This window comes from Myxine glutinosa, chromosome 6 (assembly GCF_964187855.1).
Source record: "Myxine glutinosa chromosome 6, kmMyxGlut1.1, whole genome shotgun sequence".
In the NCBI taxonomy this organism is placed as follows: domain Eukaryota; kingdom Metazoa; phylum Chordata; class Myxini; order Myxiniformes; family Myxinidae; genus Myxine; species Myxine glutinosa.
This window is the reverse complement of record NC_136266.1, coordinates 128,381,953-128,408,198: the sequence shown is the minus strand read 5'-3', so window position 1 is coordinate 128,408,198 and position 26,246 is coordinate 128,381,953. Positions and strand designations below refer to the sequence as shown.

The following is a 26,246-nucleotide window of genomic DNA, read 5'->3' as shown; positions in this document are numbered from 1 at the left end:
GCTTGTGCCAAGTTTGAACAAAATCGGTCCATACATGCACGATATATGGCTGCGGACGGACGCAAGTACGGACGCGACCCAATCCATAAGCCCCAAATTTGGACTTTGTCCAACGGGGGCTAATAAGCAGGCGAGAATGGAGTCAGGTATGTAGCAAATAGTGTACAACAACAGTGAGCGACGAGTAGAAATAATGCAAAACAATAATGTGGTTTCTGCAACCATAACAGTGAAGGGGTTTGTTTGCAAATCTATATATACTAGGGCATTGCCCGTACTATATCTATATCTAAAATTATATCCCCCCCCTCTATTTACATGAAATGGTTTGGTCCAAAGCGAACGGCTTGCGAGTACGGTGACAATCCCCCCCCTCTATTTACATGCAATGGTTTGGTCCAAAGCGAACGGCTTCGGAGTTTGGTAAAGAAATCGCCATCGCGTGCACAAACGCGCAGGAAAGCGAATGAATCGCAAATTCGGTTTTATTAGTTTTAAAACATAGTTTAACGCCAACATAGTTTGCAAACGTGAAATAAATGAATACGCTCTCAAATGTGCCATCCGAGGCAGAGTGTGTCCTCCACGTTCGGCACACGCGATCGTTCGCTGCTCTCTGATTGGTTGAATCGTTTTTTGGACATAGCTCGGTAAGTAATTGTCCGATTAATATGAAACCTTGAAAAGGCACATCCTCGGGTCCCCAGCAATATACCTGGCAAGTTAAAAGTATATCGGACCCGTGGTTGTCGAGAAACAGCGGTCACAGACAAACAAACGTACAGACGTACAAACGTACAGAGATTACTGGAATTATAGATAAAACGGAGATGGCTGCCCGTATGTCCGTTTGCGGTTACGCTGATTGGCTGGCGTGAGGCTAGGTGCAATGTGATTGGCTCCTGGCAAGATTGAATAATGTATCGTATTGGCTTATTAAAAACCGATGTGCGAAATGTGATTCCATATTTCACGATTGGAACTCATGGCCTCATTAATTATGTCAAAATTTAGAGTGAAATCGGAACAAAATTAGGAAAAAGCTATTTTTAAAATTAACATCCCTCTCTGTACCCCTCTCTGTACCCACCATACCCAGTCGTACCCTGCTGCTCCTGGACTCCGTGTCCTTTCCTCCTGACAAGGTGGAAAAGTTTCTGTCAACCCTCGACTCTGATTCTGCAACTGGACCCGACGGCATCAGCCCACGGGTCCTAAAATCCTGCTCTGCTGCTCTATCTCACCCTCTCTCTGTTCTCTTCACCCTCTCTTTTGCTCAAGGTCAACTGCCATCTGCTTGGAAATCAGCCAACATCACCGCTTTGCACAAAAAAGGTGCAAAAACAGATCCTAGCAACTACAGACCAATCAGCCTTCTCCCAATTATCAGCAAAGTCATGGAATCCATCATTGCTTCGGATATGAAATCTTTCCTCTTCTCCAATGGCTTGATCTCTGATCATCAATTTGGTTTCAGACCAGGTCACTCTACTCTGGACATGCTGCTTCTGCTGTCTCAACAATGGATGGAGGTCCTCAATGCCAAACAGGAAATTAGAGCTGTCTCCCTCGACATATCACGTGCCTTCGACACGGTCTGGCACCCCGCTCTGCTCACCAAACTCTCCTCCTTTGGTATCCATGGAAATCTCCACGCATGGCTGGCGGACTTCCTCTCTAGTCGTCGTCAACGTGTGGCCCTGAATGGGTTTCTCTCATCTCCTCTTCCTGTTCAGGCTGGAGTTCCCCAAGGCAGTGTTCTGGGCCCCGTGCTTTTTCTGGTCTTCATCAATGATCTCTCTGACTCTCTCGAAAATCCTCTCTATCTCTTTGCTGATGACTCCACTCTCTGCCGCTCCATTCCTCTTCCCTCAGATCGGCAGTCTGCTGCCTCCTCACTCTCTGAAGACCTGGACAAAATCACAGACTGGTCAAACAAGTGGAACATGTCTTTCAATCCTGACAAATCTCACACTCTTACTATGTCTCTCCGAAAAGATCGACTGGACAACCCTCCCATCTACTTTCTCAACAATCCTCTCCAAGAAGTTCTGTCGCTCAAGATTTTGGGTCTCACTATCTGCCATGATCTTTCTTGGGAAAACCACATTTCCAAGCTGGCCTCCAAAGCCAGTCGCCGACTGGGCATCCTCCGTCGTGCGAAGTCCTTCCTCGGCACACCTGAGCTCCTCACCACATACAAGGCTTTCATCCGCAGCTCAATGGAATACTGTTCTCCCCTATGGGCCGGTGCTCCTGCCTCACACCTAGCTCTGCTTCACGCTGTTGAAACCAAAGCTTTCAGAATTATTGGAATCTCCCGCGATGAAGCTATCTCTGAGGGCCTTTCACTCACTCACCGCAGGCAGGTAGGTGGTCTTTCTGTCTTCTACCGACTCCTCTCCGGCCTTGCACCCCCAGCTCTCTCTGTGCTCTGTCCCCCAAATATTCCTACAGGTCGCACAAGATCTGCCAGCAACCCTCTGATGGTTAAACTGCCGAAATCTCGGCTCTCTGCTCACCTTCACTCTTTCATTCCTCTTTTCTCCCGCCTCTGGAACAAACTCCCTCACTCCCTTCAATCCCACTCCTCCCTCCAGGTCTTTAAAACAGCTGTTCACCACCATCTCTTATCTTCCCCCATCCAAAACCTTGATCTTTTCTACCCCCGCTAATTCACCCCAGATCCACCTTGTTTGAAATTCCAACTTCTTTCCTGGAAGTCCTGGCAGTGTCCATATGTTTTATACCTCTCCCACCGCCCCCTTCCCATGCCCCCCCCCCAAAGCCCTCGCCCTCTCTCAGATCTCTCGATGTCTCCATGTCTCTCGGTCCCTGCTCTCAAATGTTGTGTTTGTGTCCTTCCCCCTCTCTCCCCATCTTGTCTACCGCTCCCGATGTTATATGTTTTATGTGTCGGTTTGTCTTTGTGTGTGATTAATGTTCGCTCTTTCACGAGCCTCGATCTTGTATTAAAAAAAAAAAAAAAAAAAAAAAAAAAAAAAAAAAAAAAAAAAAAAAAAAAAAAAAAAAAAAAAAAAAAAAAAAAAAAAAAAAAAAAAAAAAAAAAAAAAAAAAAAAAAAACATAATGGGCTCCTGATTTTACATAATGGGCTCACGCGAGACGTGAGGTAAAATTGCTCCAAAATTATTTTTTTGCCCTTTCTATTTATTTTATTTTTTTCCAATTTCAGTACAACATGGAATCACAGTTTGATTATTAACAGTGCATTAAGGTATGACCTCGACAGACAGGATGACCTCCAAGGTACGCACACTCTCCTCTAAGCTGTCTAGCCTGGGTTTGAAACCGAACCCTGCTATGAACTATCCTCCCAGTGTTTCACAGACTGGGTGAATCATCAATATGCGTCGTCCCTCCGATGGACGTTAAACTGGGCGTACCGTCTTCCGACATTAATTGGTGGGCGTTAAAGATCCCCATGGCATCCTTCACGAAGAGTAGGCGAGCACCCTGGCCAAATTGCAAATGCCTGTGCGAACTACTACTGTGAAGGCGATGGCAAACCGCCCAGTATCACCATTGCTCAGGAAGCTGCTTTGGTGGCACTGACTCTCTCTGTAACAAGTATGGTATATCAAATATAAATAACAACTGAATGAAGACCACTCCTTTTTGAATCTTCAGATACATGGGGCTACCGAAGCAGTCTCTTGGCTATTGGGTACAATCCAGGACGGGCGCGATGCAGGACACTCGAATGGCTCATTCATCCCAGTAAAAAAAAAAAAAAAACCACCTTTAGAGGCCATTTTTCCCCGCAAGCGGGGGTTGGCCTTTTTCGGGAACTGTGGTTGTTGTTGTTTTTCGGTCCCCTTTTTGAAGCAATGTTTTACGGCCAGATGCCTTTCCTGACGCCAACCCTTTTTGCCGCCTTTAATGACAAGCAGGGAATTACCAGTGAACTGGTACTCGATTAGCCGACCTCAGAAGGATGACAGGCTGAGTCAACCCCCCTGGCGTTAATTCAGCGATTGACCGGGATTCGAACCCAGGATCCTAGGATCCTAAGCCGGCACCCTAGCCGCTAGCCCAACACCAGGGACATCCCAGTAAGCTGGTACTAATTTTGCCAACCTCGGAAGGATGGCAGGCTGCAAACCACCTGGTGTTAATTCAATGGCATGACAGGGACTCAGGACCTTGCGATCTTAAGCCAGCCACCTTGACTGTTAAGCCAATACCAGGCTAACTGAATGGTGAAAGCAAAAAAAAAAAAAAAAACTAAAAAGGAAATTAAAGCCATTTAAAAGGGATAGAGCACGGACAGGTAGAGAGGAGAGTGGAGGAGGAAGTGGGGTGTGAGGGGATGGAGAGACAGTTGAGTAGGGGAGTGGGGGAGAAGGGAGAGAAGGAGTGGGGAGAGGGAGAGAAGGAGTGGGGGAGTGGGGAGAGGAGTGGGGGAGACAGGGGAGGGGTGGACCTGGGGAGGGAGAGGGGGATGGTGAGTGGGAAGGGACAGGGGAGGGAGAGGGGAGTGGTGGAGAGGGGTGAGTGGGAAGAGACAGGGGAGGGAAAGACAGGAGGGGGATACTTTTGCTTGCTTTTCTCGTCACTTGGGACGGGTACTCTTTCTCGTATTATATAATGCACTTTTAATCTATGCCGGGTACTTCTGCTAGTCATAAATAAACTAAAGAGTTCCAAGTCTTGTGTTAAGAAAAAATAGGACATGGGTGGGGTCTGTGAGCAGCAAATTTGATTGGTTGAGATGACATAAAGTGTTATAATATTTTGGCGAAGTACAGTACTGCTAAACGGAAGAGTTTTGAAAGTGACAAGATGGCAATTTGTATTCTACAGTAATGAAGTATATAACTCGAGTGAAATAAAATAAAGCTTTTTAAGGTTGTAGAAAAAAAAACTTTTTCAGAAGTTTACCACATTTAATGCAGCGTCTTTGTGACAAGTTTGAACAAAATCGGTCCATACATGTCCAATATATAGCTGCGGACGGACGGATGCACGGAAGGACGAGACCCAATCCATAAGCCCCCGTTTCTGACAAGTCCAACAGGAGCTAATAACATAATCGTTTGTGGATGACAATATAAAATTACCCATGATGCAAGTGGGGAACGGAGGAGAGGGAGAGCTCGGACAGTGCATGTCCAAGCGTTATGGAGTGATACACGTTGTACATGTCAACTATCTTGCACAATATAACTACGTGACCCACATCATTAATATTAATGACCGAATAACCCAATCATACGCAATCATCCACGTCACGTGACCACTCGTCAGTTGTGCATACACATAAATCTTGTAAATATGGGCTAGCCCTTTAAAGCCATACAGAAAAATTACTAAACCCACGGGGTCTATGACATTTCATGTATTTTTCTCCTTGTTTAATATTCTTTCGATATTAGCATTAATTTTATTGCAAAAGATTGACTTTTCACATTATACCTGATAAAAAGCAAATCTGCACAGAACATTTCATTTTATGCAGTGGTCGTTGAAGATGCAACTCCACAAAACCTTGGTAGTTATTATCGCTACATGGCAGGAAGGTGCAAGAGTAGTGTCATTTTGGCCCTACACCCTGGGGCGGGACGCATGAAATATCATATGTAATGATTTTTGGGATTTGATTTATTCCTGCCCTGGAGGTGGCTAGACCCGAGGGGGTGGTTCTGGTCACATGGGTCAAAACGGGGAAAAAAATGTTTTGAAGAAACTTCCTGATGGAACTTTATGGCATCTTTCAACTTTGCTTTATGTGGGAAGCGTGGGGATTTGCTGTGGTGTAACATGGACTTCGCTCTAATTTTGTCTTTATCTGATTTGTAAGGTTTTTAAAAATGTTAATTTTACAGTAAGCACCACTTTGTTTTCACAATATAGAAAGGACTGAAATTATTTTCCACTTCCATCCTTACTGCCGTCGTCTTTCCTCTTTCTTCCTTCTATCATCTTTCTCTTCCTTGCTTCGTTCCTTTCCCTGTTTCCTCTTTCCATCCTTGCTTCCTTTTTTTTTTTTTTTTTTGTATACAACATTGAGGCTCGTGAAAGAGCTAACATGAATCACACAAAAAGTCAAACCGACAAATAAAACACAAAAAATAAGGGGAGCGGTAGACAAGATGGGGAGAGAGGGGGAAGGACACAAACACAACATTTGAGAGCAGGGACATCGGGAGAAATGTGGGAGGGGGAGGGCTTGGGGGGAGGTGGTAGAGGTATAAAACACATGGACACTGCAAGGACTTCCAGGAAAGAAGTTGGAATTTCAAAAAAAGGGGAACCTGGGGTGAATTAGCAGGGGTAGAAAAGATCAAGGTTTTGGATTGGGGAAGATAAGAGATGGTGGTGAACAGCTGTTTTAAAGACCTGGAGGGAGGAGTGGGATTGAAGGGAGTGGGGGAGTTTGTTCCAGAGGCAGGAGAAAAGGGGAATGAAAGAGTGAAGGTGAGCAGAGAGCCTTGATTTTGGCAGTTTAACCATAAGAGGGTTGCTGGCAGATCTTGTGCGACCTGAAGGAATATTGGGGGGACAGAGCACAGAGAGAGCTGGGGGAGCAAGGCCGGAGAGGAGTCGGTAGAAGACAGAAAGACCACCAACCTGCCTGCGGTGAGTGAGTGAGTGAAAGGCCCTCGGTTCCTTGTTTTGTTTCGTTCTTCTTCCTTACTCTATTTATTCTTTCACATTTATATATTATCTGGAAGATATCAGGTGTAGGTTTATAAATTCATGTAGTACATTGCTGTTGACCCCAGCCAGGAGCTCCATCAGACAAAATAACCAAGTCAAATATATATTAAAAATAATTTTAATATTCTAGTGCTGTTTTCCTTTTTTTTGTTCCCATTCACCCACCTATCCATAGTGATGTTTGTACGTCGCACAGTGCTTGCCTACAACAAGCTCTCATTCTCCCAAACTCAGCAGTTTCACATCCTCCTCCAGAAATACTTCCATGCAAAATCTGAGCCTGAAGACCAAAGTCACACCGTTAAAAGGCACAACACTTCACCAACGAATAATGAAACAGATTTGACCGGGTGCTCGTTCAACCGGGTCCCTGCAGATGGGGAGGAAACCCCGTGGATAACCTCCGATGATTTTCAAGAGGATGGACGGCATTCGTGAGTGGCATTCAGGGAAAGGGTGGGGACATTCAAGAAGTCTTTGCAAATACAGTGAATAAAAGTGTGAAACCGTTAAATGCTTTTTCTACAAGGAGTTCATCATTTGGTGTTTTAATTTTTTAAATTTTGATTCTTTTTTTTGTCATAGCAATGTGCCAAACACCAAGCCCATAACACTTCCTGACAAACCATGGAGAACGCCAACCATGCCCTTATCAAAGCGACAAGCTGAGATTTTCCTTTATGAGCAGGTATGGTGTTGTCCTGTTTATCCTTCATTCTCACAGAAACGTCTCCATGTTGGTTCCTGCACTGTTATTGAACTGTGTTTGCAGGCATCGCTCTTATCATGGAATGAGGAGGCGGCGGAAATTCCTGTTGTCATGCAAGCTCACGTGTCAGATATTCTTGAGAGCAATCCAGACTTCACACGTGCTGTAAGCTTGTCAGTTTGCCAAACCTGGTCCGTATCTGTCTCCTTCCTGCACTAGTTTTGGCCTAGTCTTCCTTCACCTTACTGCAATTTTAAGGGTTTCTTTTGCGGTTGTGTGTGTGTATTCTTTTTTTTTTCTTTCGTCACTCATACAATCATGCTTCTTGTATCACTACCCACTCAGCGCTATCTTACTTACCTAAACTCCATGCGTGTGAGGGATGTTTTTTCTGCAACGCACGCCCTACGCCACTACTTTGACCGGAGACCGCCCCTCATCGCAGAGGATGCTGCGGGAGAAGCGCTCGATGACGGCAGCAGCTTGCGCTACGCGGCACTTTCCCAAGCTGCCCTTCACTGTCAGTTGGGCCACCTGTAAGTTAGGGCAAGAACAGTTTATCGATACTTATTGGTCTTCTCTTTTGTGTACTATGTGGCTGGTTGGCCTTCATAAAATATAATTGGTGTGGAGGGTGAGGGTCACACCAAAACTGAGGGATGGTCAGAATATGGAAGCCACTTCATGGAGAAAGGGAAAGGGGCGAAAGTAGCTCTTCTTTAATTCATTTTAATGTTAATGAGGCTGCACCTATTTTCTGCGTTGAGTAATTCATCAACATGGGATTAAAACATGCAACGAAGTACAATAGCTTTTGCTTCCTGCCTGTTGTTTGACTTCTAATTTACGTTATTCCCCATTGTCATGTGATTGCAGTGTGCCCAGAAGTAGGAAAACATGCTCTTTAAGTTCAGAATGAATAAACTCGTGGAGTAATCTTTTTTGCACGTGTTGTGTGCGCAGCGAAGAGACCCAACTAGCCTTGCAGGAAGCAATACAAAAGGCCCAGGAGGCAGCAGATCACGTTTGTCTGCAGCATTGCCTGGTGGGTTCTGTGCATTGTACAGTTGAATTAAAGTCCAACTCGGATCTATCAATTGTTGCAAGTGCCTTTCATTCCTTTCATACCCTATGAAATGTAGTACAATTTGCTAGCTAAGAGTCATTCTGGTACACTTTGGAGTTTTTGTTACATCATATGTTGCCCTCAAACAGAGCTGGCTGGCACAGCTGGAACAACTGAAGGGGTCGCGTGGTCAAGCACTTCTACAGCACTCTGTCAGAAAGGCATCCAGCCAGAAACCGGTCAGAACTCCGACCTCGCTCGTCTTTCCTGGACTCTCGTTTGACTCCCCTGTATTCTGTCTTGATTCCGCTTGCGGTGTCTTCACACACTGATAGGAACCTCACAGAATATACGTCTTAGCCCCCTTCACCCTTTTGCATAGAAGACCACCTCATTGAGCCTTCAAGCCTTGCTAAGACACCTGGCCACCACCGGCTACTCTCCTTCGACCGTGTTTGAGGCCGTGACCATGCTGAATACTCTGCATGCCAAGCTACTGCTTTCTGACCTGTACGCCCTTGCGACTGTGCAGCGTGCAGCTCTGTGGCGCATGTACGGCAAAAGGTGTGATGGTATTTGGTCTTTGTATGAAATGCTGTCATTCTGTCTCGACAATAGCATATAATTGATTTTACCGAGTTTGGGTTCAAAAAACATTCCAATAAAAGTGATCGTGTGGACATAAGCACTTGTTACTTAAATTGATCATTAATAGCACTGAGATGGCTGGATACCTTAGATATCGTATATCTGCCCTCTATTTATCTAATCTGGGTTTGGTTCCTGAGGTACCTGCAGAGTTATCAGCAAGTCATTTTTTCTCAAGTAAAGTAAAGTCAAGTCAAGTCACAAGTAATATTTTCTTTCTGAACGCCATGAATTTTTAATGGGATGCCCCGAAATTTTTTATGGAATGCTATAATTTTGATATTGAAAATGAGTCAATACATATATGTATACATATTTGTGGTGGTCTTAATGGTCTTGGGGGACTTAAAGTGTGTTCAAACGTCTGAGGGATCTCAACAGTCTTAAAGGTCGAAAGGCATATTCCAACACCCAAAATATCCCAAAGATCCAGAAGACCCAAAAGATATGGTATGATATAATTTATGCACATAACGTCAGCATCATGTCATAGGGTCAGTCAGTATGTCCCTTTTTTTTTTTTTTGGTTAAATTATTTATATATATATATATATATATATATATATATACAGTGGAACCTTGATTTATGAGTGCACCAACTTACGAGTTTTCCGAGATACGAGCCGTCGCTCGGGCGGTTTATTGCTTTGAGATGCGAGCCGAGATTTGAGTTACGAGCTTTCGCCACCCGCCACCAGGTGGGTTCCGGTCACGTGGTTATCTTGCCGTGCAAGTATCTCTGCCGTATATCGCTGCTGCTTTGTTTTCGCATTTTGGTTATTTTGGAAAATTTCTTAGTTTTAACCATGGGTCCTAAGAAATTGAGTGCCAAGGGAAGAGAGGATGATGTGCTTGGATATAAAACACGCAATCGTCGAAAAACATGAGCGAGGTGTGCGTGTTGTCGACTTGGTGAGGCGGATGTGAAGGCAGCTGAAGATTTTATTATAACTGAGAAGAAGAAGAGGATGATGTGCTTGGATATAAAACACGCAATCGTCGAAAAACATGAGCGAGGTGTGCGTGTTGTCGACTTGGTGAGGCGGATGTGAAGGCAGCTGAAGATTTTATTATAACTTTTGCCGAACTGATAGAAGCCGAACGATACATCCCCCAGCAAATCTTCAACTGTGACGAGACAGGGCTCTTCTGGAAAAAGATGCCGAGGAGGACGTATATAACGGCAGAGGAGAAGAGCATGCCAGGCCACAACTTGTTCAGAGTGCCGGCGATAGCTCGCCTTCTCTTTGTGGAAAACACGGTGAGATCCTTAACATCCAACAACTAATGGGACGCAAACGGGGCGCCCAGTTTAGCGGTACACACATTGATGAATCGCCCTGCCTGTGATTCACCCATGACAGGTTATAGCTGGGTCGGGATTCAAACCCAGGCTGGACAGTTTAGAGTCAAGTGTGCGTACCTCCAGTCCAGGCCATCCTGCCAACTTGTATGCTGCATACAGGTGAAATATAAAGCGCGAGATATTTTTATATATACTGTATATTAAAAAAAAAATTGGTGTGGTTTTTGGCGGGCTGGAACGGATTAATAGCATTTCAATGCATTTTAATGGGGAAATTTGATTTGAGAAACGAGCAATTTGAGTTACGAGCTCGGTCACAGAACGAATTAAACTCGTAAGTCAAGGTTCCACTGTATATATATATATATATATATATATATATTGTGTGTGTGTATCAAGCATACATGGTGTCTCAATAAAATGTATACAGACTTTATATATGGAAAACGAAACCATTTCATTCTGCACTGCATTATGGGTAACAGCTGACTGTTGATATGCAATCATTCCAATACATACCAACGCCATCTGTTAGGTATTCGTAACAGCATCACCCTATCTGAGCTGTTTAATAAGATCCACTCCTTAACATTTGTCTTTCACTTAGAATCATAAACTCCACCTCTCAACATTGCTTAGAAACCCCTTGGAACTTAAGCAATAGTTTTACGTTATAAATGTTGAACTATTTTAAATAGAGCGTGGCACTGTGCCACAATCCACTTATCGTGCGTGCATATTCCCAACATGGAACACTTCATGGAGTAAGCTTGTCCTGAGCCACTTGAGGAAGTTGTTACCATATTGAGTCTTTTGTTGCACGATATAATAATGATCGTATCTTGCAGCCAGAGTACAGTTTCTTCTTCATCTTTCTGATGGAAGCTACTTGATTCACGGCAGCTTACAAAATGTTCACTTCCTGTTAAAGGCAGCTCTATTTCACCGATCCAGCAATTATAAGAATAAGAACAGTTACTCATAACGAACTTCCCTGCAGGAGGAGGCCATTTGGCCCATCAAAGCCTGTGCTGGTATTGCCAACCGGCGGTTACTTGTTCCTGTTTTTAAATGCCGAGTGACAAGCGACGAAGCAGCAAATACCATTTTTAGTCTTTGGTATGACTCTGCAGTTGTTTGAATTGCTTCCTCAAAGCAGATGCTTCTAACCATTACGCAACCAAGGCTCGTCAAAAGACCCTGAAATGGGGAATGTTTGCTTGAAGAAAGTAAATGGTCCCCATTTATTTGATTTTTTCTTTTGTCATCTGTTGTTTTGGTATTGATGTAAATTGTAAACATTGAATTGAATATAGCTTTTGTATTGTTGTTTTGTTTTACCCACTGAAGTTATCAGTCCGGCAACAAGAGCTGTCACATACACTGCCACAAATTGTATTTTGTCATTTTCAGTCGCCTGGCAGTGCAACAGAGCCAGCTGCTGCTTTTCTTTCCTCCACGGGATGAAGGTTTTGGTGAAAGCAGCGTGGAGCTTGGCACGGAGAGCGTGTGCGTGGCACTGTGCCATCTGGCTGAAATGCACGCAGCCCAGGTAAGCACTTTCGAGCAACCAAAGCATATCGACCAGTCGGTCACCCCAGCTATGTACAATTCTTCTATATCCAATGCGGCTAACCCCACAAGGTGTAAATAATCAGGGCTGGTGAAGAAGAAGAAGAAACCCCACAAGGTGTAAATAATCAGGGCTGGTGAAGAAGAAGAAGAAACCCCACAAGGTGTAAATAATCGGGGATGGTGAAGAAGAACAAGTCATAGTGAAGAGGATTTCATTGAATTCTCTTTCAGAGAGGGGCAGCGGTGTCCCAAGTTGAGAAGAAAGCCTGTAACCCATTTCCAGCCTGGCGTCTAACTGTCTGACTTTGGAGGATCTGTTATAATATTCTATGTTCGACCTTGCGTTAACATTCTTTCCTTATGAGCTCCCTGCCTGCCGAGTCTTTCTCCTTACTACAATCTGAGAAACCAGGGACACGTTTTGAGTTCCTTGTCCTTTGAAGAAAGTATATTAAGACGAATACAAGTTGTAATTCTGAGATGATGTTGGTGCTTGGCTGTGTGAGCCGAAGCGCAATGCCTCCCATGCATGTTTATCCTTATCTATTAATAAATCTCTCTTACACTGTCCGAGTTCGACCAGGTGCTTACAAAACCCACAACAATAGTAGGTATTCAATGTCATGTCCTCTTTGTACAGTACTCATTTGTAAATTTGTAAAATACTCATTTGTAAAAGTCGCATAAAAAGATCTTTGTGCATAGTGGCTTTTGCTGGTTTACTTTAAAGTAAAGAGGTTATAAAATGGAAAACAATTGTGATGAAACTTTCTATAATTTAACCGAGATTCATCGATTTAAATAATTTCACATGCTCTACCTCCATTGCCTCAAACTTTTAACCCTTACATTTATTCGATTGCCCTGTTATTTTAATATAAACTTCTTGGTTTTGCTTTCGTCAAATGTTTTTTTTTTTCTTTTGCCTTTTTTGTTTTATCCCTTGGCCTTCGAAGGGAAGATGCATGGCAGCTATGGAAATCCTGGAGTATGCACGGCAGCGCTTTCCCCCACACTCCCAATACTCCAAGGTATGTGGCTATCAACAGATGGGTCATGCTTATTGGATACCTTTTGATTACTTCTTAATCCTGCTGCTGTTGCCCATTCATACTTGGCTTTTTTGGGGAACCTCAGCACAATCATATATATATATATATATATATATATATATATATATATATATATATATATATATATATATATATATATATATATATATATATATACATATATATATATATATATATATATATATATATATATATATATTTTTTATTTATTTATTTATACATACATACACACACACACACACACACACACACACACACATACATACATACACTGTTGCGGATCTCCGACGTCGGCTCTCCCCTTATAAAGGGGGGGGGGGGGGGGGTTAATCCCCTTGTCCTTTTATCTGGCCGACGCGAGTCCTGGAAGTTATAACGTCCTTCCCGGCGCGGCGTTAGGTAGGGTTTGTTAGGCCTAGGGATTCACTACTACCTAATTACTAACGCCGACCGGAAACGAGGGAATAACTCCCGCTCGAATCACGGATATGGATGGAATATGCCGAGCGGATAGCAATCCGCGATCCGAGCTGTTAACAGGTGACTAGACCCGATTATAGCGGTTCTGAATCGTGCCACGCTCTCCCAATGAGAGAAAAGACTAGGACGAACGGATAAGAGGAAACCAGGAGAATCGGAAGAACAGATGGATTTATTAATTATGTACAAAGAAAGAAGAGGAAACGAAAGAAATGTACAAGATAGAAAGAGGAAGGAGAAGTACACAGGGCAGTCTTAATTACAGGCTTAACTTATTCCCTGGACAAACGGGCCCGTATCACACACAGTCACTCACACGGGGATTGTAGAGGAATAGGTTGATGGTCACCAGCACGTCCAGGCTCCAGTCCGGCTCCGGTCTAGGCGATGGAAAAAAACCCGGCAGGCAGCTCTTCACAGTGTAACGCGAACAGACAATTATATCATGGGGAGAAGGCTGGTATCCTGGCGGCGTACGTAATATTTGTACGACTCGCGCCAAATGCCCCCTCTCCAATGTCATATACGCAAGCGCCAATTGTGCAAGTCCTTTCAACCACGATCAAGCGCATTCGTCCTCGCAGTGCTGTTACTAGTGCACTCTCCCAACAAGTCCTGACAGCACACGCTTCCGCTGTAGGTTCTCCAAAATCACAGTAGTCCGTTTACCAAGCGCGCTTCCAACAAGTCCTCTCAAAAGCCAACCTTCCAACGAGTCCTCTTCATACGCCGCCAGGATTAGGGTTAGGGTTAGGGTTAGGGTTAGGGTTAGGGTTAGGGTTAGGGTTAGGGTTAGGGTTGTTGTTAGGGTTAGGGTTGTTAGGGTTAGGGTTAGGGTTAGGGTTGTTAGGGTTAGGGTTAGGGTTAGAGTTGTTAGGGTTGTTAGGGTTAGGGTTAGGGTTGTTATGCAATGGTCTGTCCTAGATGTAGTTTCTCCCAAATGTGCGCTCTCCCAATAAGTCCTGTCAAATGTGCGCTCTCCCAATAAGTCCTGTAAAAGGGCTTTGTGCGCTCGCTTTTATAATCCAGCCAGCGATCGCTCCGCCAGCCCAAAAGCCACGCATATCAGGCGATGTCCCTCCAGCCCTGGTTGGCTGATTAGGTCTTACCGGCCCCGTCCTGATGGCTGGGTGACGTGGCCACACCTTCTCCCTGGCGCTCCGCCCCCTTTTTCCGGGCCTCACCTCGTGGCTTATGGCGGCGTTGAGCGAGCTTACGGGCAGCTAAGGCTGCTGCTGCTGGCCAAGGAGTGCACCAAATTGGAAAGGGTCATGGGGCACAGACTGGGGAGCGCACTTAATGGCGTCGCTTGGAGGGAGGCTGCAAAATGGACGAAAGGGCCTACTTCTTATTTGATTGACACAACGCAGATTCAACTATTGGAAACATGGCCTTATCTATACACATACTAATGAAATAACTGATGTCCTATGGTGACCTACGTGTTGCTTGTGGCCTATCTATGGGGTGCTACCTTTAACCTTTAATGATGTCATATTTACAAGCAAGTGTGGGTTCTCAAAACCGCAACACTGCACCCCTCCTTTTGCCAGGCTCGGCCCGAGCCGAAACATCAGGACTATCTTTTACATCCACATGTGACACTTAGATGTAGTTTCCCTCTACATTTAACCTACTAGCCTGAGTGCAACAGTTTTAACACTAGCTATGTCCCCCCTGCTGCGTTGTGTCCTATCTAACTGACTCACGCCCACAATTAACCGAATTACGGAATTGTTTTCAAGCTAAACATTTAAGCCGGTGGGGAGCATTATTTACAAGACACTACTAGTTATTTACAAAACTATAACCCAGGACCTGTCTTTTGTGGGAAAAAGAAAATAACTTTTGAAAAGAGGAAATGCCAATCGCAATGCACTGCACCGATACACCATACACCCATATGCACCCAATAAATGCACCCTAATAAAAAAACATGCATGAAAAGCACCAGCACCAAAATGCACAAAAACATTTCAATAATTATTATAATGATGACGTCTTGTGCTTCTCTGCTGGGCCGATGGATGTTGTCTGTATCTTCTTGCTTGATGTTCTTTAATAAAAAAGGGCAAAAACCACGTCCGCTTTTTTATTTATGGCCAGTAGGGCCAACTCAGGTGGTCCACCTGCATGGCATCGATGCCACTTAAAACAGTGGTCCGCAAGCCAGATACTGCTGGCAGCAATGGTCTGTCCTAGAGTCCCTGTATAAAGAGAGTTGCGCCATGCGCTGACCCGAGATTTCTGGTCACGTGATTTCGTGGCGCCATTTTGTGTCTAACTTCACCGTGCGTGAACGTCGGTTGTTCTGCTTTTGGTTGTTCAAACCAATCTGGGAAATATAAGATGTATAGATTTCCAAGTGATAAAGTCAGAAGACAAATTTGGGAAGCGAAAGTCAGACGAAAGAGCTGGAAAGCGATCGACTCCTCGAGACTCTGCCAGGTAGGCCCACGCCGCTTGATGATCGATGTTCAAAAGCAATTCTATCTGCTCGGTTTTTTTTTGGTTGTCTGTCCGTTGAAAACCCTTTTAAAGGGAAGTGATTTGTGTTTGTTTATAATCTTCAAGGAGCTGACCAAAAATGCATTTCCATGGGAAGAACCCTGCTCAATTTTTTTCGGGTAGTCCTAGCGGACCGCATATTGTCATTGATTGATGAAATGTCCCGGTACAGTGACATTGCCTGGTCTGCGGTTGGGTAGTCTGCGGGCAATGTCACTGTACTTTTTCAGAGGGAATTAATTTTGATTTTATAGGGGTGGGAAACCCATGGTCCGTTTTGTTTTCAGTTGTCTGTCCGTCCATTCAAAACTTATTCCGAGGCAAGTTATTTTTTTGGTTTAAAATCTTCAGCCTAATCGGCAATCATAAAAGCAATTTTAGGGGGGGACCTGCTCAATTTTTTTGTGGGTTGTGCAGCCATCCATACATCCAAAATTTGACGAGTTATTGTTTGCTTTGTACAGTGCTCATGCGTCTTGTGGCATATTTGCTCAAATATTTCCCACCCCGGGATTTATGGCCAAATTGTAGTGATGGAAGATTTTGCACATTGTACAATCCCTATATATTTAACCTGGTGACAGCTATCGTTCCCAAAACATACAATATTTCTAGGTGATTAATGCAGTAAAACAGGTGTATTTGTGTACCCACATTTAAAACTGGCTCAACTTTCAAAAGCTGTTATCCCTGTTTGATATCAATATACATGTGGTCGATAGAGCTAGCGATTTGTCTGGCCATCTTCCGGAAGATTGTCCATGTGATTTTGTCTATGTCAGAGACAGAAGCTGACTTGCAGCTTGTTAAATCATTACAATGGAAATTGAATATAAATGTCGATAAAACTAAGGTTGTACACTATAGAAATATGGCAGTACCACGTACAGAATTTGTTTTAAGTGTGTTAGACTATATGTCGGCTGGAAGTCCTACACCGGAATTGCTCTCAGCACCCTTTAAAAAATATTGGATATGCCCACACTCCTTTCTAAAAGTTATTAAAATTCAGAGAACGACAGCATTGGTTTGTCTTACTTATAATGTTAGCTCTTATATGCAGTGTTGGCTTGTAATATGCATTGCCATACCACTTTTAATATCACCACACAGCTCTTTTTCACGGCAATAGCTGAGTTTTTGACAAAACAAATATCACCTGTATGTAATAATAAGACTAAATATGTGTAGTAATTTTTTTTTTAGCAGGTTTAGAATATATCACCCCATATCGCGAATGTACATGTATATCTAATCCGACACACTTAGACACAAAATGGCGTCCAAATTTGAGTTGACACAACTCTATATACAGGGACTCTAGTCTGTCCCAGCAAAGGTGCCAGGCTACAGAACGTGTGGTCCATAGGTGCCAGGCCACAGAACGTGTGGTCCATAGGTGCTAGGCCACAGAACGTGTGGTCCATAGGTGCCAGGCCACAGAACGTGTGGTCCAAAGGTGCCAGGCCACAGAACGTGTGGTCCAAAGGTGCCAGGCCACAGAACGTGTGGTCCATATGTGCCAGGCCACAGAACGTGTGGTCCATAGGGTGTACCGGTGCAGGCAGGCAGGCATGCAGGCAGCAAGGGTGCAGGCAGCAAAAGTGCGGCCGCACAATTCAGGGCACCTGCACACTCCCCTCGCACAAAAGACCATGGTCCATGACTGGGGAGGCAGACAAAGAAGAGGTTAGTGGGGGCAAGGGCGCAAGGGTACACATCAATACAAGGTAATGCGACATGAAGGGCGTGGGAGAGCGAGCTAAGAAAGCTCGTCCCTACTCGTACGCCACCCCCCATGTCAGCCTACACTACCCTTTCCCTTCCCCGTATTTACACAATTTACACATTTACCAATTCGTCTCTACCGTCTCGTCCCCCATATCTCCCCTAATGCCAAATTAGTTACCAATCCCTCCCAAGAAGGAAGGGATGGAATAAACACAATGTCTCACCCACGTCAAGATGCGTCTTTACCATTCAAATATTTGCAAAAACCTGGTGTGGAGTCCTGTCACCTCGGTGAGTGGATGCGGATGGTGCGAAGAGATTTTCTCCTAACTATACTCTAATTGACATAAACACAGTTAAACTACCTGGGGTCTCGCCCTGCCAATCCATTGGCCATCTTTACTCTATGTGGTTCTAAAAACCAACTCCCATTGCACATACTGTGGTGCTCTCCAATTTGGGGTCTCACTCCCCCGATTTTTCTCTACTGTGCCCTCGCACAATTTCGGGGCTGGGTCGTATGGCTCTCCTCGCAGGTCCTACTTACCTGCGCACCTCCGCCACTGAACGTCGCCACCCGAGCTTGCCTAGCTCCACACTACCCTAACCTACCTGGGGAAGGCCCTCCCTAGCGCTTACCCCCTCGATGTCCTCTCTGGCATTGGGCTACCCGGGTCCTCTCCTGGGATCCTCGGGCCCCGCTGAACTCTACACAACACTACCTGGCTCCCAGAGCCTACCTGCGGCCTCACCTGGCCGACAGACTACCAGTGGCGGAGTGCTCAATAACCACACGCACTAACAGGCTCACACGCCTAGCCATTCCACTTCACTTATGCACCCATCCAAGCAATACTTTGCTACTCCTCGCACCACAGATGTCAATATCCAACCAATTTACCTACTCCCTCTACCTAACTTTAGACTACCCTCCCCGGGTATTCGTGAAGGGGTCCATCCTTCCCCCATTCACTCCTTCACACCATACAATCCACGCCACGTATTCCACACTACACTCCACACCATTCATTCCACACAACCATTCTCCACCTGCACACTTGCAAGTCAATCACTCAACACAATTACACACATCCTCAATACTCCATGCATACACTTTCACACACACACACACACACACACATCACTCTCGAGCATTGCCTCTCAATTCCTCATTTCAAGCCCATGCACACGGTGGTTCCCACAATTACACACACTCATCCTTCTCGAGCATTGCCTCTCAATTCCTCATTTCCGCCTGAACCTCAAGCTCATACACACAGCATCATTTAGCTATCTACTCCCTTCTAATACTAGTGCTCCCCGTCATCCCTTATACTAAGCACTCCCTCGTCATTATCATCCATCTAATCTCTCTACGTCCCCACTACTTGTACAATGTCACTACTTAAACCTCAAGTCTCCTAAAGTCATCTCTAGATTCCTAACCATTATCCTAACCCTCCCTGGCTAGTTCTCGCCCGGTGTGTACCCCGGTTTAGAATAGGTACACCGTATCCCTGCGCATCGTAAGAGGCGACTAAGGGTTGGCGCCAGGAAGGGCATTCGGCCATAAAAAAAACATTGCCTCAAACAGGGAACCATGATTGTCATGGGACCCGCAAGGCTAACCCCTGCTCTAGCAGGGAAAATGGCCTTAAAACGATCATTCATTCATCATATTCCCTGGCTAGTTCTCACCGCCAAACCCCATAAACCTATAGCTCCTTTGCCCCAAATATGAATGGTACAACTACCATTCCTATCACTACCACTACTATTTGTCCATTAAACTTGAGCCTCTCATTGCGAATACATTTCCACCGCTCGGCTTCGACAAGCCGCACAATGCGTGCGGATGGTCAGTCTCCTGTAGGTTGGGTCCGTCCGGCATTTTCAATTCTGGGGAGGAGGCATACTCGGGCCGAGGTTCCAGGGTCCATCCCGGCGCAGAGCCCTTCGGTCTCCGGCCCGATAACCCAACCTCCCCCGGCCGGAACACCGCCCCCGCGAGGGGGCGAAGGTCTGACCTGGCCTTCCTCCCCCGGAATCGTGCCGATCGCCTCTATGACGCGGCACCGACCATACAGGGCGGGACCCGGCCCGAATCGTACACTGCGCTCCTTGCGAGAGCACCGCGGCAACGATCCCCGCCGGCCCCCACAGCACAAAAAGAACACCACGCCCCGAGAGCTCGCGTCGGCTATACGTCGGCCTAAGCGCTGCCCTGGTCAACGTCGATGCTCGAATCGCATGCTCACACCACGCGTTCCTTTCTTTACTCACATCCCGGCACTCCAGCGCCCCGCATACATTCCGTGCACTCTTTTACTGCACTCTCTCCGTGCACTCTCTTCTCTCGCACACCCAGGTGCACACCACTCTGTTACACACCTCTCCTCCACGCACTCCTCCCGTGCACTCTCCCCCGTTACGTACTCCGTAACCACCACGGGTGTGCACTCTTGCATCCACCCACTCACACGCTCCGGTGTGCATCCCCGCACACGCTCCTCCTCCATCTCCGGTGTGCATCCTCGCACACTCTCTCCATCCATCTCACTCTCTGTATCACACTCACCCTCACACATACACTCCATTGTGCATTCTCCCTCGCTCTTGGTTTCATACTCACGCTCCGACGCCGTTCGCACACGCGCGCCATTCTCTCTCACACAGCGCACCACGGACCTCCTACGAGCGCCCGGGTGATGCCGGGATCCCAAGCACGCGAAAAATTCCTTCGCGCCAAATCTTTTCGCGCCATATACAGCCCGGCTTACCTTCGGGATCCTCCTCTCCACACGCACCTGCAAATCTTTATTGGAATTAGGCAGCCCGACATCATGATGTGAATACAGACTTTGTACATACTCCATCTTTTCCTCCCGCGAGTGCTCTTCTAAGGCCGCCGTCTCTCCAATCCCAATTTGCATTATAATTAATTCATTTCCTCTTTCCTCGACGACCGCTGGCGCTAATAAAATTAAATTCTCTAATTCAGCGGTCGTCGGCTTCTCTATCCCCCGAGTCGCGATTTCTATCCCGGTCAACTTGACTGCGCTCTGGTCAAACTCGCTTAACCCACGCTCCTCAAGCTGCGCTACCCCGTCGCATACCGATGTGCCTTTCCCGATTGACCTGCGGTCAATGTCTTTCCTCAATTTTTTTATTTCACACCTGGCTTCCTCCCTCGCTAACCCCTCGTTTATTTCTCGGGCTTGGCCATTCACGTCCTCCAATTGGCCCCCTAATTTGCTTTCTAATCCCCCCAATTTACTTTCTAACCCCCCAATTTGACTTCCCAATTGCTCCCCCATTCTGTTTTCCAATCGCTCACTATTCTTTTCCATCATTTGTTTCATTTCCCTGGTGGATTTCTCAGCCATCTTTTCCATATACTCCATCATTTACGCCATAAATAATTGGAAGTCCCCTGGCCCCGTGGGCTCGGCACTTGCCGCCATGTGCGAGGCGCCGCCATTTTGTGCACCCTCTTCAATTTCCTCCTCCATTCCTCCCAATTGTCTCACTTCTTCCCGGGGGTCCTGGGTTAACTCTAATTCCTCCTCATCTACCCCCACCGGCATCCGATCGCCTTGGCTATCCATGGCACGATTTAATTTAGATGTTTTAATAAAATTTCGGCCGCTCGTAATTTTGACCAAATTTGTTCAGATATAAAAAATTTGGTTCGGGTCCCAAATCCCACTCCCCGACACCAATTGTTACGGCGAATAGCACAATTGGTGTCCAAAATTTGGTCTAAAAAATTTCGTCCAGGTTCCAAATCCCCACTCCTGACTACCAATTGTTACGGATCTCCGACGTCGGCTCTCCCCTTATCAAGGGGGGGGGTTAATCCCCTTGTCCTTTTATCATGCCGACGTGAGTCCTGGAAGTTATAACGTCCTTCCCGGCGCGGCGTTAGGTAAGGTTTGTTAGGCCTGGGGATTCACTACGACCTAATTACTAACGCCGACCGGAAACGAGGGAATAACTCCCGCTTGAATCACGGATATGGATGGAATATGCCGAGCGGGTAGCAATCCGCGATCTGAGCTGTTAACAGGTGACTAGACCCGATTATAGCGGTTCCGAATTGTGCCACGCTTACCCAATGAGAGAAAAGACTAGGATGATCGGATAAGAGGAAACCAGGAGAATCGGAAGAACAGATGGGTTTATTTATTATGTACAAAGAAAGAAGAGGAAACGAAAGAAATGTACAAGATAGAAAGAGGAAGGAGAAGTACACAGGGCAGTCTTAATTACAGGCTTAACTTATTCCCTGGACAAATGGGCCCGTCTCACACACAGTCACTCACACGGGGATTGTAAAGGAACAGGTTGATGGTCACCAGCGCGTCCAGGCTCCAGTCCGGCTCCGGTCCAGGGGATGGAAAACCCGGCAGGCAGCTCTTCACAGTGTAACGCGAACGGACAATTATATCACGGGGGGAAGGCTGGTATCCTGGCGGCGTATGTAATATTTGTACGACTCGCGCCAAACGCCCCCACTCCAATGTCCTATACGCAAGCGCCAATTGTGCAAGTCCTTTCAACCACGATCAAGCGCATTCGTCCTCGCAGTGCTGTTACCAGTGCGCTCTCCCAACAAGTCCTGACAGCACACGCTTCCGCTGTAGGTTCTCCAAAATCACAGTAGTCCTTTTACCAAGCGCGCTTTCAACAAGTCCTGACAGCACACGCTTCCGCTGTAGGTTCTCCAAAATCACAGTAGTCCATTTACCAAGCGCGCTTCCAACAAGTCCTCTCAAAAGCCAACCTTCCAACGAGTCCTCTTAAATGTGCGCTCTCCCAATAAGTCCTGTCAAATGCGCGCTCTCCCAATAAGTCCTGTAAAAGGGCTTTGTGCGCGCGCTTTTATAATCCAGCCAGCGATCGCTCCGCCAGCCCAAAAGCCACGCCTATCAGGCGATGTCCCTCCAGCCCTGGTTGGCTGGTTAGGTCTTACCGGCCCCGCCCTGACGGCTGGGTGACGTGGCCACACCTTCTCCCTGGCGCTCCGCCCCCTTTTTCCGGGCCTCACCTGGTGGCTTATGGCGGCGTTGAGCGAGCTTACGGGCAGCTAAGGCTGCTGCTGCTGGCCAAGGAGCACACCAAATTGGAAAGGGTCATGGGGCACAGACTGGGGAGCACACTTCATGGCGTCGCTTGGAGGGAGGCTGCAAAATGGACGAAAGGGCCTACTTCTTATTTGATTGACACAACGCAGATTCAACTATTGGAAACATGGCCTTATCTATACAGATACTAATGAAATAACTGATGTCCTATGGTGACCTACGTGTTGCTTGTGGCCTATCTATGGGGTGCTACCTTTAACCTTTAATGATGTCATATTTACAAGCAAGTGTGGGTTCTATATGGAATCGCCTTGATGCAGCCGGGAGCAACCAATCCAAATATATATTCAGTTCTCCAGCTTTCAATGAGCGCACGTAATGACGTCACTGCCATGTACATACGCTCTGCTTGTCAAGCTCTCAAGAGAACCCTCCGACAGAGCAGAATTTTTGATCTTAGTTCAGATACTGTCATAAGTGCATGTAAAACTCACAGTTACTGACCTGGTTTCGCCCTTTTGGGGCTCATCAGGGCAACGCAGTGAGTCCTGCATACACTTATGACTGAAAACCTTTCGGTTATATACCAGTTACTATGCGATTTCATACCATCAGTGGTGAACCGCCATTAAGGTATCCCATCCAGCTATGCTGTACCTTAATGGGAGCGATAAGTACCATCTGTCACATGGCACATTATCTCTGGTGTCCACTCATTATATGGAATCGCCTGGATGCAGCCGGGAGCAACCAATCCAAATATATCTTCAGTTCTCCAGCTTTCAATGAGCGCACGTAATTACGTCACTGCCAAGTGTATGATGTATGTTCAGAGTCATAAGTGTATGCAGGACTCACTGCGTTGCCCTGATGAGCCCCAAAAGGGCGAAACCAGGATGGTAACTGTGAGTTTTGCATGCACTTATTGCAGTATCTGAACTAAGATCAAAAATTCTGCTCTGTCGAAGGGTTCTCTAGAGAGCTTGACAGGCAGAGCGTATGTACATGGCAGTGACGTCATTACGTGCGCTCATTGAAAGCTGGAGAACTGAAGATATATTTGGATTGGTTGCTCCCGGCTGCATCCAGGCGATTCTATATAATGAGTGGATACCAGAGATAATGTGCCATGTGGCAGATGGTACTTATTGCTCCCATTAAGGTACAGCATAGCTGGATGGGATACCTTAATGGCCGTAGAAGATTGACTACTATAATTCAGCTTTTACTCGCGGCCGTATAAGATTGACTACTATAATTCAGCTTTTACTCGCAGCCGTAGAAGATTGACTACTATAATTCAGCTTTTACCCGCAGCCGTAGAAGATTGACGACTATAATTCAGCTTTTACTCATGGCCGTAGAGGATTGACTACTATAATTCAGCTTTTACTCGCGGACGTAGAGGATTGACTACTATAATTCAGCTTTTACTCGTGGCCGTGGAGGATTGACGACTATAATTCAGCTCGGCTTTTAATTGCGAAATTGGCCCAGCCCGGCCGAAGCGGCCTCGACCGGCCTCGCCACCTAGCCTATAACCTTCCCGGGGCCCGTCCCGACATTTTTTTGTTTTAGAGGTTTCCTCCTATCTTTCACCGTTCAGGAGATTAGCGCGTGCAAACAAACAAACAAACAAATGAAAAATCGTTCAGAGACCGAGGACTTGCTGGAATGTACTTTTTTATCGGCCATTTAGAACAAATATGGCGGCCGAACCACGTGACCGATGACGTCATCATTAACATATTTTATTCCCCATGGAGAGTTCTTTACAATGAGCCATGTCTCAATTTTTTCTATTCTGCACTTTTGGAGATATAGTGGTGCAAAGTTTTCCCGTTTTTCCAAGATGGCGGCCGAACCACGTGACCGATGACATCATCATTAACATATTTTATTCCCCATGGAGAGTTCTTTGCAATGAGCAATGTCTCAATTTTTTCTGTTCAGCACTGTCGGAGATATAGTGGTGCAAAGTTTTGCCGTTTTTCCAAGATGGCGGCCGAACCACGTGACCTATGGCATCATCATTAACATATTTTATTCCCCATGGAGAGTTCTTTACAATGAGCCATGTCTCAATTTTTTCTGTTCAGCACTTTTGGAGATATAGAGGTGCAAAGTTTTTCCAAGATGGCGGCCGAACCACGTGACCGATGACGGCATCAATTTGGCACAGTCTATTCCAGGGCAAGACAAATACGTGTGCGAAGTTTGGCGATTCTACGTGCTACCAATGGTGTAGACGTAGTGCTGCAAACAGACAGACAGACAGACAGACAGACAGACAAACCAACCGATCAACATACTTGCCGGAATCTTTTATTTGCCGGAATCTTTTCTTTGCCGGAATCTTTTCTTTGCCGGAATCTTTTCCGGCAAGTAACAAACAAAAACTTTCTTTTATATATATATAGATATATATATATATATGTACACATATACACTAGCTTGGCTCGGCTTGCTACGTTCGCCTCACCACGTTCGCCTCACCACACGTCGTTACAGAGGAACTGGCTTATTTTACCTGAGGATAATGAATGTACCTGAGTTGCTATGTTGTCATGATTTACACCAATCATAATACAAACAATAATTTTGCACAAATGTATTTGTTGTGTTTGTGATATTACATTTTTATAAGCAATTTAGGTTGAAGATTTACGTTGAAAAAATATATATAATTCAAAAAAGATCTCTCGGCACATACAGAAGGGAGGGCAAGGTGCAGACTGGAAGTTTGGGACGATTACACGTCACCACCACATAATTTAAAACACCTCACCACCACGTAATTCAAAACACCTTACCACCACGTAATTCAAAACACCTCACCACCAAGTAATTCAAAACACCTCACCACCAAGTAATTCAAAACACCTCACCACCACGTAATTTAAAACACCTCACCAACCACGTAATTAAAAACACCTTACCACCACGAAATTCAAAACACCTCACCACCACATAATTCAAAACACCTCACCACCACAAAACAAATAAAAAACATCACCAAATAATTCAAAACACCTCACCACCACGTAAGTCAAAACCTCACCACCACAAAAAAAAAAAAAAAAACATCACCACCAAGTAATTCAAAACACTGAACCACCACAAAATTCAAAACACCTCACCACCACTTAATTCAAAACACCTCACCACCAACACCTCACCACCACAAAATAAATAAAAAACATCACCACCAAGTAATTCAAAACACCTCACCACCACATAATTCAAAAACACCTCACCAGCACATAATTGAAAACACCTCACCACCACAATTCAAAAACACCTCACCACCAAGTAATTCAAAACACCTCACCCCCACATAATTCAAAAACACCTCACCAGCACGTAATTCAAAAACACCT

At 45.6% G+C, this 26,246-nt stretch overlaps 1 protein-coding gene across 2 annotated transcripts in view; it reads left to right on the top strand.

Annotated features, from left to right (window-relative positions):
• ANAPC5 (anaphase promoting complex subunit 5) overlaps nucleotides 1–26,246 on the top strand; it is a 57,798-nt gene that overhangs the window by 5,565 nt on the left and 25,987 nt on the right. Inside the window, exons 4-12 of one of the 2 annotated variants that reach the window (XM_068121048.2) lie at nucleotides 6,859–7,117; nucleotides 7,269–7,371; nucleotides 7,456–7,557; nucleotides 7,738–7,928; nucleotides 8,356–8,437; nucleotides 8,608–8,697; nucleotides 8,844–9,022; nucleotides 11,826–11,964; nucleotides 12,944–13,018. In XM_068121048.2, coding sequence (XP_067977149.1) covers nucleotides 6,859–7,117; nucleotides 7,269–7,371; nucleotides 7,456–7,557; nucleotides 7,738–7,928; nucleotides 8,356–8,437; nucleotides 8,608–8,697; nucleotides 8,844–9,022; nucleotides 11,826–11,964; nucleotides 12,944–13,018 — 1,220 coding nt within the window. Of the gene's footprint in view, nucleotides 1–6,858; nucleotides 7,118–7,268; nucleotides 7,372–7,455; nucleotides 7,558–7,737; nucleotides 7,929–8,355; nucleotides 8,438–8,607; nucleotides 8,698–8,840; nucleotides 9,023–11,825; nucleotides 11,965–12,943; nucleotides 13,019–26,246 lie in introns of both variants that reach the window. The other variant, XM_068121047.2, reaches the window with a different exon arrangement.